The 20,269-nt window shown below is 42.4% G+C and overlaps 1 protein-coding gene across 3 annotated transcripts in view; it reads right to left on the reverse strand.

Moving 5' to 3' along the window:
• The window catches only part of LOC139580711 (eukaryotic translation initiation factor 2-alpha kinase 1-like), a 39,280-nt gene that overhangs the window by 17,789 nt on the left and 1,222 nt on the right, over positions 1-20,269 (reverse strand). For all 3 annotated transcript variants that reach the window (XM_071409646.1, XM_071409645.1, XM_071409647.1), the window contains exons 2-5: positions 2,355-2,522; positions 1,965-2,101; positions 1,808-1,851; positions 23-122 (exon numbers count right to left, since the gene is read on the reverse strand). In XM_071409646.1, coding sequence (XP_071265747.1) covers positions 23-122; positions 1,808-1,851; positions 1,965-2,101; positions 2,355-2,522 — 449 coding nt within the window. The remainder of the gene's footprint in view (positions 1-22; positions 123-1,807; positions 1,852-1,964; positions 2,102-2,354; positions 2,523-20,269) is intronic.

The raw sequence follows: 20,269 nt of genomic DNA on the forward strand, positions 1-20,269 counted from the left end.
TTTTGACAATACAGTTCCGTACCTTGAAGACTTTGCCATAGGATCCTTTTCCAAGTCTAGAGAGCTCTTCAAACTCACTGAGGTAGCGAGACGTCTGTGCCTGGAACAGACCCTCTTTTGGTCTACGGTGAGATGAAGAAAATGAGTAAAGAAACAGGTCCTCAAGTTCTTCTCACAACATGAAGTACACAGCAGTACGTTTATTTTTATTTCAGTCTTTAGCTGACCCTCTTATCCAGAGCGACTTACAATTAGTGCATTCGTCTTAAGATAGCTAGGTGAGACAACACAATCGTATTAAGTACATTTTCCCTCATCTGCAGGAGGTTGGTGGCACCTTCATTGGGGAGGACGGGCTCGTGGTAATGGCTGGAGTGGAACGGTATCAAATACAGTACCCGTCAAAAGTTTGGACATACCTACTCATTCAAGGGTTTTTCTTTATTTTAACTTTTTTCTACATTGTAGAATAATAGTGAAGACAATCAAACCATGAAATAACACATATGGAATCATGTAGTAACCAAAAAAAGTGTTAAATAAATCAAAATATATTATATATTTGAGATTCTTCAAAGTAGCCACCCTTTACCTTGATGACAGCTCTGCATACTCTTGACATTCTCTCAACCAGCTTCATGAGGCAGTCGCAAAAACCATCAAGCGCCATGATGAAACTGGCTCTCATGAGGACCGCCACAGGAAATGAAGACCCAGAGTTACCTCTGCTGCAGAGGATAAGTTCATTAGAGTTAACTGCACCTCAGTAATTTCAGCCCAAATAAATGCTTCACAGAGTTCAATTAAGAGACATCTCAACATCAACTGCTCAAAGGAGACTGCGTGAATAAGGCCTTCATGGTTGAATTGCTACTAAAGGACACCAAAAAGAAGAAGAGACTTGATTGGGCCAAGAAACATGAGCAATGGACATTAGACCAGTGAAAAGTCAAAATGTTTGATTTTTGGTTCCAACCGCTGTGTCTTTGTGAGACGCAGAGTAGGTGAACGGATGCTCTACGTATGTGTGGTTCCCACTGTGAAGCATGGAGAAGGAAGTGTGATGGTGTGGGGGTGCTTTGCTGGTGACACTGTCTGTGATTTATTTTGAATTCAAGGCACACTTAACCAGCATGGCTACCACAGCATTCTGCAGCGATATGCCATCCCATCTGGTTTGCGCTTAGTGGGACTATCATTTATTTTTCCAACAGGACAATGACCCAACACACCTCCAGGCTGTGGGCTGTGTAAGGGCTATTTGACCAAGAAAGAGAGTGATGGAGTGCTGCATCAGATGACCTGGCCTCCACAATCAGCCGACCTCAACCCAACTGAGATGGTTTGGGATGAGTTGGACAGCAGAGTGAAGGAAAAGCAGCCAACAAGTGCTCAGCATATGTGGGAACTCCTTCCAGACTGGTGGAAAAGCATTCCAGGTGAAGCTAGTTGAGAGAATGTCAAGAGTGTGCAAAGCTGTCATCAAGGCAAAGGGTGGCTACTTTGAAGAATCTAAAATCTAAAATATATTTTGATTTGTTTAACACTTTTTTGGAGACTACATGATTCCATATGTGTTATTTCATAGTTTTGATGTCGTCACTATTATTCTACATTGTAGAAAATAGTAAAAATAAAGAAAAATCCTTGAATGAGTAGTTGTGTCTAAACTTTCGACTGGTACTGTACATCCAACACATGGTTTCCATGTGTTTGATGCCATTCAGTCCGCTCCGTTCCAGCTATTATTATAAGCTGTCCTCCCCTTAGCAGCCTCCTGTGCCCTCAACAAAGTTACTAAGCTTACCTTAACGTAAGGCTCTGGGTGTCTGTATTCAATAACATTTGACCCTGAAATAGCAGCAAAAAAAACTGGTCAGTGAGTGAACATCAATGATAAACAAGAAATCTGACCAGGCATGTCCCGCATTACATTATCACTAGATGGACACATCAAGTGTTACCTGTGGGAAAAAGGAGGTGCTGACAGCACGCAGTAGTTCAGTGAAGGCTTTGTTGTATTGAAGTCTGACCGTGCTGAACTCCTCACTGATGGCTAATGGGGAGAGGAGGTTCTTCGCTGCTAAATGCTGACCAATGGCTGGAGAGGACAGCAAAGACAAGGAAGTCATTCACTGTGTTGTTGTTCACAAGTTCTTTTTTTGACTTTTTACACAAAAAAATGATCTTTCCCGAAGTCAGCGATGCAAAAGTGTTGCAAAAACACAGACAAAAACAGAGTTTACCGAGTTACTTAGTTGAAAATAATCATATTCTAACCTCTCTTGACACAACAACCAGAGAATGTTCATGTTTTACTGACAGAGAGATGGAGTTTAGTCGATCCTCTTTACCTTTGAACAGCATATGTGAGCGGGTCGGGTCACTCTCATAGACAAAGCACAGGTGTTCCAGCAGGGAGCCCAGCAGCAGGTGGTTGGGGATGGCTGATGGAAACTCCTGGATGGACGGGTACTGTTTGCCTGCCATCAGAACCTCACAGTTGTTATCGGAGTCTGACGCTGTGTTTACGTAGAGGATGAGAAACAGGACAGAGGAGATTCTGGTAAGTGTTTGTAACAGGATTATAGATTATGTAATAGATTGGATAATAGCTAGGAGATGATGCCCAACATAATGTTAAAACAATATACCTTTAATACCCCTTTATAGCGAAATTAGTTATTTGTAAAAATGTAAGGGGGAAGGATGTAGCCACAGTATATATTGTATCTGCCCCATGGTACTGATGATGGGGGTGTGGAGCAAAAGCAGCCTTCAAAATTGGTTGTGACTAAATAAGAGTATTGATATGACCGGAAGTTACTTTTCGTAGCAAGTTAGGAGAGCATCTTAGCTAACCCTAACCCAAGTCTCCTAACCTGCTCCATAAAGTCACTTCCGAATATATATATAAAAATTGGTTTAGCTCACATATTTTTTAATACAGCGCCCTCTATCAGACAACCTTGGTTTATACAAATCATTTGTCTGAATGCCCAAAACTGGCCATGGCCCGGTTTCCCGATAGCGATGGAACTTTTAGGCTTACGAGTATTTTAACTATGCATCTTTTCTACAATGGCCGAAGATGTAACATTCAATTACCAAAACACCACGCAGAGAGAACGGTCGTTAAGTGCGTCGTTGGAGCAGGTTTCGATACTGTAGGAGCTGATCTGTGGTTAGTATTGTGAAATTATTCTAATATTGAGGTAAGATTTGAATGGAGAAATCTGATCCAAGAGCAGCGCTCCCTTTCTTTTGATCCTATGGAAGATATAGCGGGGCAAAAAAGTATTTAGTCAGCCACCAATTGTGCAAGTTCTCCAACTTAAAAAGATGAGAGAGGCCTGTAATTTTCATTATAGGTACACTTCAACTATGACAGACAAAATGAGAAAAAAAATCCAGAAAATCACATTGTAGGATTTTTTATTAATTAATTTGCAAATTATGGTGGAAAATAAGTATTTGGTCAATAACAAAAGTTTATCTCAATACTTTGTTATATACCCTTTGTTGGCAATGACAGAGGTCAAACGTTTTCTGTAAGTCTTCACAAGGTTTTCACACACTGTTGCTGGTATTTTGGCCCATTCCTCCATGCAGATCTCCTCTAGAGCAGTGATGTTTTGGGGCTGTTGCTGGGCAACACGGACTTTCAACTCCCTCCAAAGATTTTCTATGGGGTTGAGATCTGGAGACTGGCTAGGCCACTGCAGGACCTTGAAATGCTTCTTACGAAGCCACTCCTTCGTTGCCCGGGCGGTGTGTTTGGGATCATTGTCATGCTGAAAGACCCAGCCACGTTTCATCTTCAATGCCCTTGCTGATGGAAGGAGGTTTTCACTCAAAATCTCACGATACATGGCCCCATTCATTCTGTCCTTTACACGGATCAGTCGTCCTGGTCCCTTTGCAGAACAACAGCCCCAAAGCATGATGTTTCCACCCCCATGCTTCACAGTAGGTATGGTGTTCTTTGGATGCAACTCAGCATTCTTTGTCCTCCAAACACGACGAGTTGAGTTTTTACCAAAAAGTTATATTTTGGTTTCATCTGACCATATAACATTCTCCCAATCTTCTTCTGGATCATCCAAATGCTCTCTAGCAAACTTCAGACGGGCCTGGACATGTACTGGCTTAAGCAGGGGGACACGTCTGGCACTGCAGGATTTGAGTCCCTGGCGGCGTAGTGTGTTACTGATGGTAGGCTTTGTTACTTTGGTCCCAGCTCTCTGCAGGTCATTCACTAGGTCCCCTCGTGTGGTTCTGGGATTATTGCTCACCGTTCTTGTGATCATTTTGACCCCACGGGGTGAGATCTTGCGTGGAGACCCAGATCGAGGGAGATTATCAGTGGTCTTGTATGTCTTCCATTTCCTAATAATTGCTCCCACAGTTGATTTCTTCAAACCAAGCTGCTTACCTATTGCAGATTCAGTCTTCCCAGCCTGGTGCAGGTCTACAATTTTGTTTCTGGTGTCCTTTGACAGCTCTTTGGTCTTGGCCATAGTGGAGTTTGGAGTGTGACTGTTTGAGGTTGTGGACAGGTGTCTTTTATACTGATAACAAGTTCAAACAGGTGCCATTAATACAGGTAACGAGTGGAGGACAGAGGAGCCTCTTAAAGAAGAAGTTACAGGTCTGTGAGAGCCAGAAATCTTGCTTGTTTGTAGGTGACCAAATACTTATTTTCCAACATAATTTGCAAATAAATTCATAAAAATCCTACAATGTGATTTTCTGGATTTTTTTCTTCTAATTTTGTCTGTCATGGTTGAAGTGTACCTATGATGAAAATTACAGGCCTCTCCCATCTTTTTAAGTGGGAGAACTTGCACAATTGGTGACTGACTAAATACTTTTTTGCCCCACTGTATTACCACCTATGGCTGCAAATATTGAGGCGACTTATTCTGACAATAGTGTGCAATTCGGGGGTCATTCCTGCTTCTGCAGGAACGCCCCCCTTCGAGCATCCCATTGGTTCCTTCATGAACACCCCCTATTGGTTCCTTCATGAACACCCCCCCTCGATCAAGAGGTCTTCGTGATTGTGTGACTCTTTTGAATGTGGGTCAAAAGGGAAATAAAAGTATTATCTGAGTTTGCTGTGTACCGCTTGCTGTGTACCGGAGTCCTCTTTGCTAGCTAGCGGGTGCGACACCGGTAGACAGCGTCCTTCGCTCTTGCCTTCCGAACACCTGCCCTCACCATTGTTAACGGAACTGCGGGAAATGTGTCTTACAGGCAGGGGCAAAGGACACTGTCCACCAGTCGCCCCCGCCTCCCCCTAATACAGCAGGCGGGAGCGACACCGTGTGCTAACTTGCTAGTTAGCTTGCACACGGTGTTGCCCCCACCTCCCGCCTGCTGAGTACCCGAGAAATCCGTGCCCGACAGGTGGGGGCGAAGGACACTTTACTGGTGTGTACTAGCTGAACAAGGCAGTTAACCCACTGTTCCATGGCCGTCATTGAAAATAAGAATTTGTTCTTAACTGACTTGCCAACTTAAATAAAGGTAAAATTGTAAAAAATGTTAGCTACCGTTGCTGCTTCTTCTGTGGGGTTTTATCGGCAGTTGGCATCAACGTTATGGTGCATTACCTCCATCTACTGTAGTGGAGCGCCCATGCCTCCCACCTATGTACCGGAGTCATAGCTTAGAAATTGACCAATAGAAGTATATGTATATATATATTTTTTTTTTAACCTTTATTTAACTAGGCAAGTCAATTAAGAACAAATTCTTATTTTCAATGACGGCCTAGGAACAATGGGTTAACTGCCTTGTTCAGGGGCAGAAAGACAGATTTTTACCTTGTCAGCTCGGGGATTCGATCTTACAAACTTTCGGTTACTAGTCCAACACTCAAACCACTAGGCTACCTGCCGCAGATGCAGGAATGCCCACATGCAGGAACGCCCCGAATTGCGAGCGGCAGTTGCACCCTTCTCTCTTCAACTTACCCAATAAAAATGCACCAAATCACAGATTTGGCACATCATTGCGCATGTTAGGCTACACATCATGGAATATATTGAGACAAATTACAGACAGTAGCGTACAAGTAGCAAAGTAGAACTCATTGATAGAACATTAAATATATATATTTTAAACTCAGCAAAAAAAGAAACGTCCTCTCACTACGTTTATTTTCAGCAAACTTAACATGTGTAAATATTTGTATGAACATAACAAGATTCAACACCTGAGACATAAACTGAACAAGTTCCATAGACATGTGACTAACAGAAATGTAATAATGTCTCCCTGAACAAAGGGGTGTCAAAATCAAAAGTAACAGTCAGTATCTGGTGTGGCCACCAGCTGCATTAAGTACTGCAGTGCATCTCCTCAGATTTGCCAGTTCTTGCTGTGAGACGTTACCCCACTCTTCCACCAAGGCACCTGCAAGTTCCCAGACATTTCTGGGGGGAATGGCCCTAGCCCTCACCCTCCGATCTAACAGGTCCCAGACGTGCTCAATGGGATTGAGAGCCGGGCTCTTCGCTGGCCATGGCAGAACATTGACATTCCTGTCTTGCAGGAAATCACACACAGAACGAGCAGTATGGCTGGTGGCATTGTCATGCTGGAGGGTCATGTCAGGATGAGCCTGCAGGAAGGGTACCACATGAGGGACGAGGATGTCTTCCCTGTAACACACAGCGTTGAGATTGCAGGCAACGACAACAAGCTCAGTCCGATGATGCTGTGACACACCGCCCCAGACCATGATGGACCCTCCACCTCCAAATCGATCCCGCTCTAGAGTACAGGCCTCGGTGTAATGCTCATTCCTTTGACGATAAACGCAAATCTGACCATCACCCCTGGTGAGACAAAAAAGAGCACGTTTTGCCAGTCCTGTCTGGTCCAGCAACGGTGAGTTTGTGCCCATAGGCGACATTGTTGCTGGTGATGTCTGGTGAGGACGTGCCCTACAACAGGCCTACGGGCCCTCAGTCCAGCCTATATCAGCCTATTGCGGACAGTCTGAGCACTGATGGAGGGATTGTGCGTTCCTGGTGTAACTCTGGCAGTTGTTGTTGCCATCCTGTACCTGTCCCGCAGGTGTAATGTTTTGGATGTACCGATCCTGTGCAGGTGTTGTTATACATGGTCTGCCACAGAACGATCAGCTGTCCATCCTGTCTCCCTGTAGCGCTGTCTTAAGCGTCTCACAGTACAGACATTGCAATTTATTGCCCTGGCCACATCTGCACTCCTCATGCCTCCTTGCAGCATGCCTAAGGCACGTTCACGCAGATTAGCAGGGACCCTGGACATCTTTCTTTTGGTGTTTTTCAGAGTCAGTAGAAAGGCCTCTTTAGTGTCCTAAGTTTTCATAACTGTGACCTTAATTGCCTACCGTCTGTATGCTGTTAGTGTCTTAACGACCGTTTCACAGGTGCATGTTCATTAATTGTTTATGGTTCATTGAACAAGCATGGGAAACAAGCATGGGAAACGGTGTTTAAACCCTTTAATTTCTGCCCACAAATTTACTATGGGATTGAGGACAGGGCTTTGTGATGGCCACTCCAATACCTTGACTTTGTTGTCCTTAAGCCATTTTGCCACACCTTTGGAAGTATGCTTGGGGTCATTGTCCCTAGGAATTCCCATTTGCGACCAAGCTTTAACTTCCTGACTGATGTCTTGAGATGTTGCTTCAATATATCCACAGAATTTTACTTCCTCATGATGCCATCTATTTTGTGAAGTGCACCAGTCCCTCCTGCAGCAAAGCACTCCCACAACATGATGCTGCCACCCCCTTTTTACTCCTAACATAACAATGGTCATTATGGCCAAACAGTTCTATTTTTGTTTCATCAGACCAGAGGACATTTCTCCAAAAAGTATGATCTTTGTCCCCATGTGCAGTTGCAAACCGTAGTCTGGCTTTTTTTAATGGCGGTTTTGGAGCAGTGGCTTCTTCCTTGCTGAGCGGCCTTTCAGGTTATGTCGATATAGGACTCGTTTTACTGTGGATATAGATACTTTTGTACCTGTTTCCTCCAGCATCTTCACAAGGTCCTTTGCTGTTGTTCTGGGATTGATTTGCACTTTTCACACCAAAGCACGTTCATCTCTAGGAGACAGAATGCGTCTCCTTCCCAGCGGTATGATGGCTGTGTGGTCCCATGGTGTTTATACTTGCGCACTATTGTTTGTACAGATGAACGTGGTACCGTCAGGCGTTTGGAAATTTCTCCCAAGGATGAACCAGACTTGTGAGGGTCTACAATTTTTTTTCTGAGGTCTTGGCTGATTTATTTTGATTTTCCCATTATGTCAAGCAAAGAGGCACTGCGTTTGAAGGTAGGCCTTGAAATACATCCACAGGTACACCTCCAATTGACTCAAATTGTGTCATTTAGCCTATCAGAAGCTTCTAAAGCCATGACATAATTTTCTGGAATTTTCAAGCTGTTTAAAGCCACAGTCAATTTAGTGTATGTAAACTTCTGACCCACTGGAATTGTGATACAGTGAATTATAAGTCAAAATAATCTGTCTGTAAACAATTGAGGGAAAAATTCCTGTGTCATCCACAAAGTAGATGTCCTAACCGACTTGCTAAAACTATAGTTTGTTAACAAGAAATTTGTGGAGTTTGAAAAACGAGTTTTAATGACTCCAACCTAAGTATATGTAAACTTCCGACTTTAACTGTTTAAATATTATTATTTTTACCTTTAAGTAGGCAAGTTAGTTTTTGTATTTAACCTTTATTTAACCAGGAAAAGCCCATTTAGACCCAGAGTCTCTTTTTCAAGGGAGACCTGACCAAGGCGGCAGCAACAATCAATACATTACAGAATTAAAACATACAACAACATGATCCAGCCTATAAAAAGCATTTACACTCCTCCATAACAGTCTCCCATCAATATTTAAAATTAATTCAGTGGCACTAACATATCTAGATGATGGCGCCGAAGAGGATGGCTGACGTTTTACATGCCCGTAACCAATTGTGCTATTTTGTTCGTAACTTATTTTTTTACTTACTTTGTACATAATGTTGCTGCCACCGTCTCTTATGACCGAAAATAACTTCTGCACATCAGAACTGGGATTACTCACCACGAACTGGAAGAAGCTTTTTCCTTTAACGAGTCCGAGAACAGGCCCAGTTCCCCGTCATTTGCGTGTAGAAAAGATGGAGGAAAAGAGGACGCAATTCGGGCTGCCTTTTGAGAATCAGTAGGCGAGCGAGTAAACTCCCACTGCCATCAATTCTACTTCCTAACATGCAATCATTGGAAAATAAAATTGATGACCTACGATTATGATTATCCTACCAACGGGACATTAAGAACAGTAATATCTTATGTTTTACCGAGTCGTGGCTGAATGACGACACTGATAATATAGAGCTGGAGGGATTTTCAATGCACTGGCAGAACAGAGAAGCTACGTCTGGTAAGACGAGGGGTGGGGGTGTGTGTCTTTTTGTCAATAACAGCTGGTGCACGATGTCTAATATTAAAGAAGTCTCAAGGTATTGCTCGCTTGAGGAAGAGCACCTTATAAGCTGTAGACCACACTATCTACCAAGAGAGTTCTCATTTATATTATTCATAGTCGTCTATTTACCAACACAGACTGTTGCTGGCCCTAAGACCGCACTCAACGAACTGTGTAAGGCCATAAGCAAACAAGAAAATGCTCACCCAGAAGCGGCGCTCCCAGTGGCTGGGGAATTTAATGCAGGCAAACTTAAATCAGTTTTACAAAATTTTACCAGCATGTCACATGTGCAACCAGAGAAAAAAAAGATCCACACACAGAGATGCATACAAAGCTCTCCCCCGCCCTCCATTTGGCAAATCTGACCATAATTCCATCCTCCTGATTCCAGTTTACAAGCAAAAATTAAAGCAGGAAGCACAGTGCCTCGCTCAATACGGAAGTGGTCAGATGACGCGGATGCTATGCTACAGGACTGTTTTGCTAGCACAGACTGGAATATGTTCCGGGATTCATCCAATGGCATTGAAGAGTATACCACATCAGTCATATCCCAACCAGAAGCCATGGATTACAGGCAACATCCAAATCCAGCTAAAGGCTAGAGCTGCCGCTTTCAAGGAGCGGGACACTAATCCGGACGCCTATAAGAAATCCCGCTATGCCCTCAGACGAACCATCAAACAAGCAAATCGACAATACAGGATTAAGATTGAATCCAACTACACCGGCCCTGACGCTCGTCGGATGTGGCAGGGCTTGAAAACTATTACGGACAACAAAGGGAAACCCAGAAGCGAGCTGCCCAGTGACGCGAGCCTACCAGATGAGCTAAATGCCTTTTATGCACGCTTCGAGGCAAGCAACACTGAAGCATGCACGAGAGCACCAGCTGTTCTGGATGACTGTGTGATAATGCTCTCGGTAGCCGATGTGAGCAAGACCTTTAAACATGTCAACATTTACAAAGCCGCGGGGCCAGATGGATTACCAGGACATGTACTCTAAGCATGTGCGAATCAACTGGCAAGTGTCTTCATTTTCAAAATCTCCCTGACTGAGTTTGTAATACCTACATGTTTCAAACAGACCACCATAGTCCCTGTGGCCAAGGAACTGAAGTTAACCTGCCTAAATGATTACCGCCCCGTAGCACTCACGTCGGTAGCCATGAAGTGCTTTGAAAAGCTGATTATGGCTCACATCAACAGCATCCTCCCGGATACCCTAGACCCACTCCAATTCACATACCGCTCCAACAGATCCACAGATGACGCAATCTCAATCGCACTCCACACTTCCCTTTCCCACTTGGACAAAAGGAACACCTATGTGAGAATGCTGTTCATTGACTACAGCTCAGCATTCAACACCATAGTGCCCACAAAGGTCATCACTAAGCTAAGGACCCTGGGACTAAACACCTCCCTCTGCAACTGGATCCTGGACTTCCTGACGGGCCACCCCCAGGTGGTACGGGTAGGCAACAACACGTCTGCCACGCTGATCCTCAACACTGGGGCCCCTCAGGAGTGTGTACTTAGGCCCCTCCTGTACTCCCTGTTCACCCACGACTGAGTGGCCAAACACGATTCCAACACCATCATTTTATCTGCTGACGACACAACAGTGGTAGGCCTCATCACCGACAATGACGAGACAGCCTATAGGGAGGTAAGAGAACTGGCAGTGTGGTGTCAGGACAACAACCTCTCCCTCAATGTGAGCAAGACAAAAGGAGCTGATCGTGGACTACAGGAAAAGGAGGGCCGAACATGCCCCCCATTAACATCAATGGGGCTATAGTGGAGCAGGTTGAGAGTTTCAAGTTCCTTGGTGTCCACATCACCAACGATCTATCATGGTCCAAACACACCAAGACAGTCATGAAGAGGGCACGACAAAACCTTTTCCCCCTCAGGAGACTGAAAAGATTTGGCATTGGTCCCCAGATCCTCAAAAGGTTATACAGCTGCACCATCGAGAGCATCCTGACCAGTTGCATCACCGCCTGGTATGGCAACTGCTCGGCATCTGACCGTAAGGCGCTACAGAGGGTAGTGCGTACGGGCTGGTACATCACTGGGGGCAAGCCTCCTGCAATCCAGGACCTATATAATAGGCGGTGTCAGAGGAAAGCCCATAAAATTGTCAGAGACTCCAGTCACTCAAGTCATAGAATGTTTTCTCTGCTAACGCACAGCAAGCGGTACCGGAGCGCCAAGTCTAGGACCAAAAGGCTCCTTAACAGCTTCTACCCCCAAGCCATAAGACTGCTGAACAATTAATCAAATGGCCACCACCCCTCCATTTGTTTTGTACACTGCTGCTACTCACTGTTATTATCTATGCATTGTCACTTCACCCCTACCTACGTACAAATTACCTCTAACCTGTACCCCTGCACACTGACTCGGTACCGGTACCCCCTGTATATAGCCTCGTTATTCTTATGTTATTGTGTTACTTTTTACATTTGTTTATTTGGTAAACATTTTCTTAACTCTTCTTGAACTGCACTGTTGGTTAAGTAAGCATTTCACGGTAAGGTCTACACTTGTTGTATTCGGCCCATGTGGCAAATAAAGTTTGATTTTATTTTTGATTGTTGACTATTCCATGCCTCTGGTGCACAAGAAGAGAAGGCAGTCTTGCCTAATACTGTGAATGTCCTGGGGCCTTTAAGTAGCAACCACCTAGCAGACCGGGTATGGTAACTGCTGGTGGTGAAGGAGACCAGACTACAGGAGGTAGAGGGAGTTTACCCAAAAGTAGATGAACACATACAAATGTATCTTTCTGCACATATAAAGTGAGGTCCAACTTACCATTTGGTACAATGTGCAATGGTGGGTGAGTGACTTGGCATTTGTAATAAAGTGCAAGGATGCATGACAAACACAGTCCAGTCTCTGTAAGACGGAGGAGGTTGCATGCATATACAACAAGTCACCATAATCAATTACAGCGAGAAAAGTGGCCTGAACAAGCGTCTTTCTAGCCATAAGTGGGAAGCAAGCCTTATTACAAAAATTAAAACCCAATTTCAATTTAAGCTTCCTCACAAGATTATCCACATGAACTTTGAAGGAAAACTTTTCATCCAACCATATACCAAGTTATTTGTAGGATGACACTTTTTCAATGGATAAGCCTCCAGATGTGACAATGCTAACCTTCTCTGGCTGAGTGCGCGCTCTGGTAAAGGTCATGAATTTCATTTTTTGTACATTCAAGACCAGTTTGAGGCCATAAAGGCAGGCCTGCAGTGACTGAAAAGCAGTCTGGAGCTCTTCAACAGCCTGAACCAGAGAAGGAGCACATGAATATATGACTGGATCATCTGCATATAGATGTAACTTTGCTGGTTGCATCCCATTTCCCAAATCATTAATCAAATTTGAGAACAACACAGGAGCTAAAATGGAACCCTGGGGCACACCTCTATTAATCTCAAGAAAGCCAGACTTGTGATTGTCAGTATATACACATTAGTTCCTAAATCAATTTACTGCCCCTTCACTGAGACCAGTGTTTCTGAGTCTAGCTAGCAACAATTCATGGTCAACTGAATCAAATACCTTTGATAAATCCACAAACAGAACAGCACAATGTTGCTTTTTATCAAGTGCATAAATTATGTAATTTGCCACAGCTGCAGTTGTGGTGCTGTGCCCCGATCTAAAGCCAGATTGAACCCCGCTCAGTATGTTCTTCTCAATTAAAACGTTTAACTGTGAGTTCACTAGGGATTCATAGACTTTGGCCATGCTGGGAGTTTGGAGATAGGACCATAGTTATTAGCATCTGAGGGATCTCCACTCTTTAGCAGTGGGAGGACATAAGCTGATTTCCAAATGCTGGTATGGAATTGGTCAAGAGACTCAAGTTGAACATGTGAGCCACAGGTTCAGTAGTAATACCAGCTGCTATCTTTAAGAGGTAGGGATCCAGGTTGTTTGGACCTGTAGGCTTTTTAGTGTCTATTGCCTTTAGTGCTTTATAGACCAGTTAAGAACAAATTCGTATTTACAATGACAGCCTTCCCCGACCAAACCCTAACCCGGACGACGCTGGGCCAATTCTGCGCCGCCCTATGGGACTCCCAATCACGGCCAGTTGTGATACAGCCTGGAATCGAACCAGGGTCTGTAGTGACACCTCTAGCACTGAGATGCAGTACCTTAGACCGCTGCGCCACTCTGGAGCCTATATCCTACTGTTTATATTTTAATTTTGTAATTTTAAGCATTTTTTATATCGTTAGGTTCTAATTATCAGAGTAAGAACTCAACGGACACTATGAAAACTTAAACCAAGTTTATTCTTCCCAAAGGATCTAACAGCTGAACCGACAAAAACATGTTTACAATAGTGGTGGTATATGTACCCCACTTTGGGTGGAGTCTCCTCCTTTGCGCTAAACATTCTATCTTTATTGCCAGGCATGAAACTAAGTAATATGGGCAATAAACGGTTCCTTTTCCCTAACGTGACCTGACCTCGACCCCCTTCATCACTAATCACTTTTATTTTTTTCTTCTTTATTTTTGCTCCTTTGCACCCCAGTATCTCTACTTGCACATTCATCTTCTGCACATCTATCACTCCACTGTTTACTTGTTAAATTGTAATTATTTTGCCACTATGGCCTATTTATTGCCTTACCTCTCTAATCTTACTTCATTTGCACACACTGTATATAGACTTTCCTATTGTGTTGTTGTTTGTTTGTGTCGCACTGCTTTGCTTTATCTTGGCCAGGTCGCAGTTGTAAATGAGAACTTGTTCTCAACTGGCCTACCTAGTTAAATAAAGGTGAAATAAAACAAATGTTTAAAAAATTATCCATCGCTCTCAATGCCTGCCACGTGATTGTTTTCCCTACACTCAGTACATTCTAAGCTTATTTGCACCCACCATATACCTTCCTCCTACAGATAACCATTAACTTCTGGTGTAGACCCTGGACTATGGCACCCCTCATGTCTCTATTATAACTAATGATTAATAATATTTAATCCAAACCCATCAATATGTTGCTTGTTTGTATCAATTGCAAAGACATTGGGAAGTTTGTATTTGTAGTCAACTTTGGGTACGCATTCACTCTAGGTATTTACTCCGATTTCAGCGCAACTTCCGAATTCGCTAGATGAAGTTCCACCCCCATTCATTTTCAACGGGAGCATGAGAGCAATGTGCAGGGGATTGTGGGAAGGTGAGTGGCGCAAACCCTGCTAGCGGGGCAAGAAAACGTTCAGCTCTGCTCTACTTTATGCAAATTGCACGAGGCCACCGCTGCCGTTAACCAATCAGGTGAGTTGCGGATGTTTGCTTGAAAATCTTCCTTTCATGAAACATAGTTTTGCCTGTCATTAGTTCTGGGCAAGCACAACCAAAAAAGATGGAGAAAAAAAAATCATCCGTGTGTCTGGTTTTCAAATTCTATATGATTTTTCTTTGCTAGAATAGAGACAAAGTCACAAGGTCAATGGCATGGAGGAGGATTGCAGAGATTGTTGGTGCTGTTGATGGTGGGTGAAGAGAGATTTGCACAACAATGTTTGCTTGTGCTGCTAGCTAACTATGAAAATCAAGCAACCTAGACATCAAAACTGTGATCAAAGCCACCAATTGTGAAATGTGTCCACCAAAGAATAGAAATCACCAGTAACACGCACTATAACATTCTAAATGATACATTAAGCATGAATTTACCATTTAATATGCTACCAATTGGATTATGCTATCTTAACATTATGATTCTCATATTTTATGTCTCTTTCATTATACTTGTGTCATGACATTTATGATTATAGCTCACTTCCTGTCAAATAAATAGGCCTACATTCACATTAATGGGTAATTTGGGTAAAGGAAATTGTGGCTTTGACTTGCAAACATTGTTGTGCAAATCTCTGTTTACCCATCATCAACATCAACAGCAATCCTCCCCCATGCATTGACATCCTGATTTTGTCTCTGTATTCTAAAATCATTCTCAGCAAATATACGAGGTAGAATTAAAATGCTCCCCACAACACATTATTTTCCTTTTTGATATTTGTAATTAGCCTACAAATTGACAGGTTATTTTTTCCCATGTACAGTATTGTACCTAGAACACAAGGGTTGGATTTGCACTAAACAATTTCATGTCAGAAAAATGATGTAGGAAATCTGGCTTATGGTTAGCCTCATATACATTATCTACTGGTATCATTTTAAATTGAGAACATATAGCTAGCTCATCAATTTGCAAATTATGTGTGCACATACAAACATGGTCTCTTTTTTGTTTTCTTGAGTAAAGCAGCTCCAAAATGCAGGTGTTTCAGCCTAACTCAGTGCTTTCTGTGGTGGTGGGGCAAGCCAGCAGAAAATAGGAGAGTTGCATCGTGATTGGCTCGGTGTTCTGTCACTCATGGGCACACTACGTCACCGCCAAGTCTAAGTCCTTAGTAAGAGTTGTCATGACTCTCCTGTGAGGATCCGAAGGATCAGGTTACAGTGGGTCCGCTCTACAGTGCCCTCTCTCTCCTGCAGAGGGGGAGAGGGATGGACTTGGACAGTTTAATGACGGTCGTAAATACCTTGCAGAACAACTCTGCCTTTGGGCTCTGCAGGATTGAGGGTAAGAACCCTTTTGATACAAGGAGATTCCTCCCACCAAAACTATGACATCCAAAAGTGGAGAATGACACAATATTCCTTACACAAATAAGGTGGTAAATGGTTGGTGGGGAGTTAAAGAACAATCATGTCGAATTCGTTATTAATTTGTGTTGTAACTAAGGACAGTAGAACAACATAACTGTATCTCTGAATGTGTATATTTCCCAGGTATCAGATTTACATCTAAATGTTGTGATTAAATACGAAACTATTTGTGAGAAGATAAAATGTGATCTCAGCCTTCTAAATGAGAAAATGGTTTTTCATATCAAGTTTATCCAGTCAGTAACCAAACTCTGAAACTCTCTCTCTCGAAGAAGAAGACTACACAGGAACATTCAGTCTACAGCTAAGTACATTAGTCTAGTAAACTCGACCAAAGACGAGAAGACAAACAATTTACTCTCACCACTATAGATACCTCTATTCTAACGAACAGAGCCCGCTGAACAATGCAAGGTAGACCTCTGGAAGATCCGTTCTAACCGACACTCCGAGACCAACCTACTTCAACTACAAAGGACATGGTGACCTCTGGTGGACAACCAGAGACTCTGATGAATTACTCTCCACAGACGGACCGGCGATTTCAACAGAAACAGACAGCAAAGACATATACGCAAAAATATGTACATTCCAATTATTTTGAATGAGTGGCCGTTCATGTGCAAAGTATTCACATTTCCATGAGCATAGTTATCAGTTATATGTACGATAGTTGAATTCCTTTGTCTCTCCCTTTCCCTCTCTTTTGAATCCACCATTTTCTGTAACAAGCCATCATATCGGTTTAGTCCACTAGGGACCTTTCATTGCGTTGTGTTAGTAACCAATACCGTGTGTTTATGTATTTCTGTGTGATTAGTTAGTAAATAAATAATTAAGCCAATTTGTATATCGCTGATTCATCATTTATACTAGGGTTCGTGAAGATATCCAAGAATTTTGCGACGTTCAGAATGAGACTGACGAGGTAAATCATAACTAATGGATGACTAAGATGATAACGATATATTTATATCTGTAGAGTTAATTCGGGAAACGGTAACTCATTAAACAAACTTTTTACTGTGCTGCCCCAAGATTGCTAATGAGTTAATTGCTACATGAGAAATGTAATCAGCGTAATAATTAAACATAGTTAATTGATATGATAAAATAAATCGGCATCACATTAATGATAGTAACGACACGACAGGGTATACATAAAAAATTCTAGCCCTTTGAGTCCTGCCATATAGTTACATTAGAATTGCCCTTCCAAGAAGGCTCAAGGTCATTGGCCACAGATGAAATTACGTCAAATCACATATGTAGGGTAGCTTTGATTGGACTGATCATGACAACATCTTACTTTGAAAATCTTAGCTAGCAGTCATCATCATGAATCAAGCCGACAATCTAATGGCAAATCCTTTTCAAACCTTGTCATATGAAGAGAAATTATAGATAAAAATGATCGTGCTCATCGGCCATAAACATTACTCAACAAGTTGGAAATCGCAAATTCAACAATGAGTAGTTTCTGGTTTGGAAGGAATCAGTGACAGTGGCTAACTGCAAGCATTGCAACTGGGAAGTCGGGAATAAACAAGCTCAAACTGGGAAAATACGTTTTGAGTGGTCATCCAACTCGGAATTGTAAATCCGGCCCCCTTCTCTTTCTTTGATGACAAAATTTGACCACGAAGGACCGCCACGCCACCTTCCTGTTGAAGTGAGCACATCACAACAAGGTGAGTGCAAAAGGGTGTTATATGCTGCTGCAAAAATCATGTAATATGCCAGGGAGATATGTCTACTGTAGCTAAGAAAGTATTACTAAGTGTATGTTGTGTAGTAAGATGTTAGTAGCCCATGTGTCTCACCCTAATAATTTGGTCTATTTTCACCTCTTAATTTCACCTACTGTTCTGACTCGGTGGTGCAAATGTAGCCTATAAGCTGTTGTTGAGAAATGTAATCATTGAACATTGTAAGATCTTTCATTGTCTGCTTGTATGCCCCCTTTATTTATCCTATGTTTCTAACTTGGTGTACAGGGAAAACACTGCAAGAATGGCCCATGTTCTGAATTCTGTCGCTGTACATTTCAAAAGTGCTGAACAAATAGTTATATTGACTACATCCGTCCTAGCTTGCTCATTAATGTCTTAATCGAAATTACAGATTGTCGTCCCCTAATGCCATAGTTTGTACATCTCAATTGTCAGTAGAAACCACATTTTTAAGCAAGTCAGCCATATCATTTTTTTTTTTTAAAGGCAGTAAATGAGGCTGAATGAACTGTTTTGCTGCCAGACAAGGCACCGCTGATAGCCAGGTGTAGCAGTGGTAAGGTGTTGGGACTGCTGTTGGGACAGCTTTATGCAGGCCCTAACAGTTTGTGGGCACCGTTATAGTGCAATTAATGTATTGTATTGTAGTGGCTTTGCTGGCATGCATCTCACTCCCCCCCACCACCACCAAAATGTACATGTTAAAATCACTGCATGGCTGATATCCTGAGGCAGAGTAACAATGAAATAAAACCGATTGGGGAGCTCATAACTGGACAAAAAGGTCATGTTCATTTGAGAAAGCAACACAGACAAATTAGAGACAGATCCCCTTCACACCTTTTTATTGCAGAATTGTGATATGTGATGAATGAACATTGACAACAGTTCATCTTGAATAATATTTTAAGTTAATAATTAAAACAAGATTAAACACTTCACTGAATCAAAATATAATTTCAAAATGTACAAATAATCTAACTTGTTTGTAAATGTTAGACATCTTAGTAAGTAGGCTATTATTACTAAAGCATAATTTCAGGTGAACCAAAAAGTCCATACAACTTTGCTCCACTCCCTGATCTACTGGGTGAGTAGACTTCTATTCCAGCCCAGCAATAATACACATTATTATCAACTCCTTAGGTTTGATAAGTTAAATCAGGTATGTTAGTGCTGGGCTGGAACAGAAGCCTGCACACCCAGCATACCTCCAGGAGAAGGATTGGCCTGCTCCAGTTGTAATAAGTTTGTAGCCTACATTGTGTGTGACTTTTAACTGTATTGTTGTATACAACATTTGCTAACACAAGTACACATACAACCCATGACATACAAGGATGTGCCAGCAGTCTCTTGGGACATTCACTAGGACCTCTTCATCTGCTGGGACATTCACTAGGACCTCTTCATCTGCAGGGACATTCACTAGGACCTCTTCATCTGCAGACAGGCTTTCGCGCAGCTCTCCTCAGACATCACAAAGAAACAGGCTTCATTTTATTACATTTAGACAGCTCTGGCGATTATCTCTCTGTCTTCATAGTTTTCCTCTCTAGGGACTAAAAATAGAGAATATTTCCATAATGTCATCCTACAACCTGCTTTATCTAGCTAGTACACCTACTCCCTTTTCTGACAGATGGAGCAGAAAATAAATTCACCCTCTTCCATTGCTGTTATCTACAAATGTATTTGGAACATGAGTTTTTAATATAGAATGAAAAATAGGCCTACATCAAGCTAATATGACGTTAACTAGCTGATTATATTTCACTTTGCTAGCTATAGTATGTAAAATTGGCTAGCTAGCTAACAAGCAGCTCATTATAGTTTAACATTTTCAAAACGTATTTACTAACTTACTTGAATAGTTTCACACCTACGCCCACGAAGCGGACAATATTTTGGAGACAAATTTTGTCAAGAGCGCATTCTGACACACTGGAAGCAATTTACGAACGCACCCTTTGTTCTGAAGTTATCAGTGGACACAGAAATATGAATAAACCATGTTTAGCGGATCTCTTCTGTGTATAAAGTGACGCTGGTGTGCAAAAAAAGCATCTAACGATGCCCTTAAATGTTCTACAAGTTGTCTGAGGCAGGCGTAAGACTACAGGCGTTTTCAAGTGCATTGGTTTTGGGAAACAGCTCGGAGATGTAACGATGTTCTTACGAAGGTGTTAACGACGAATTCATGCCGCTTTTAAAACAACTGTGAACTCTGAATAATACGAAGTAAAATTATGACGTCAGGGATCTTCAGGTCGGTTCTCTAGAAAGAGGCCCGAGTTGGATGACCGTTGAAATCG

The sequence above is a fragment of the Salvelinus alpinus genome, chromosome 7, assembly GCF_045679555.1.
Source record: "Salvelinus alpinus chromosome 7, SLU_Salpinus.1, whole genome shotgun sequence".
Taxonomy (NCBI): Eukaryota; Metazoa; Chordata; class Actinopteri; order Salmoniformes; family Salmonidae; genus Salvelinus; species Salvelinus alpinus.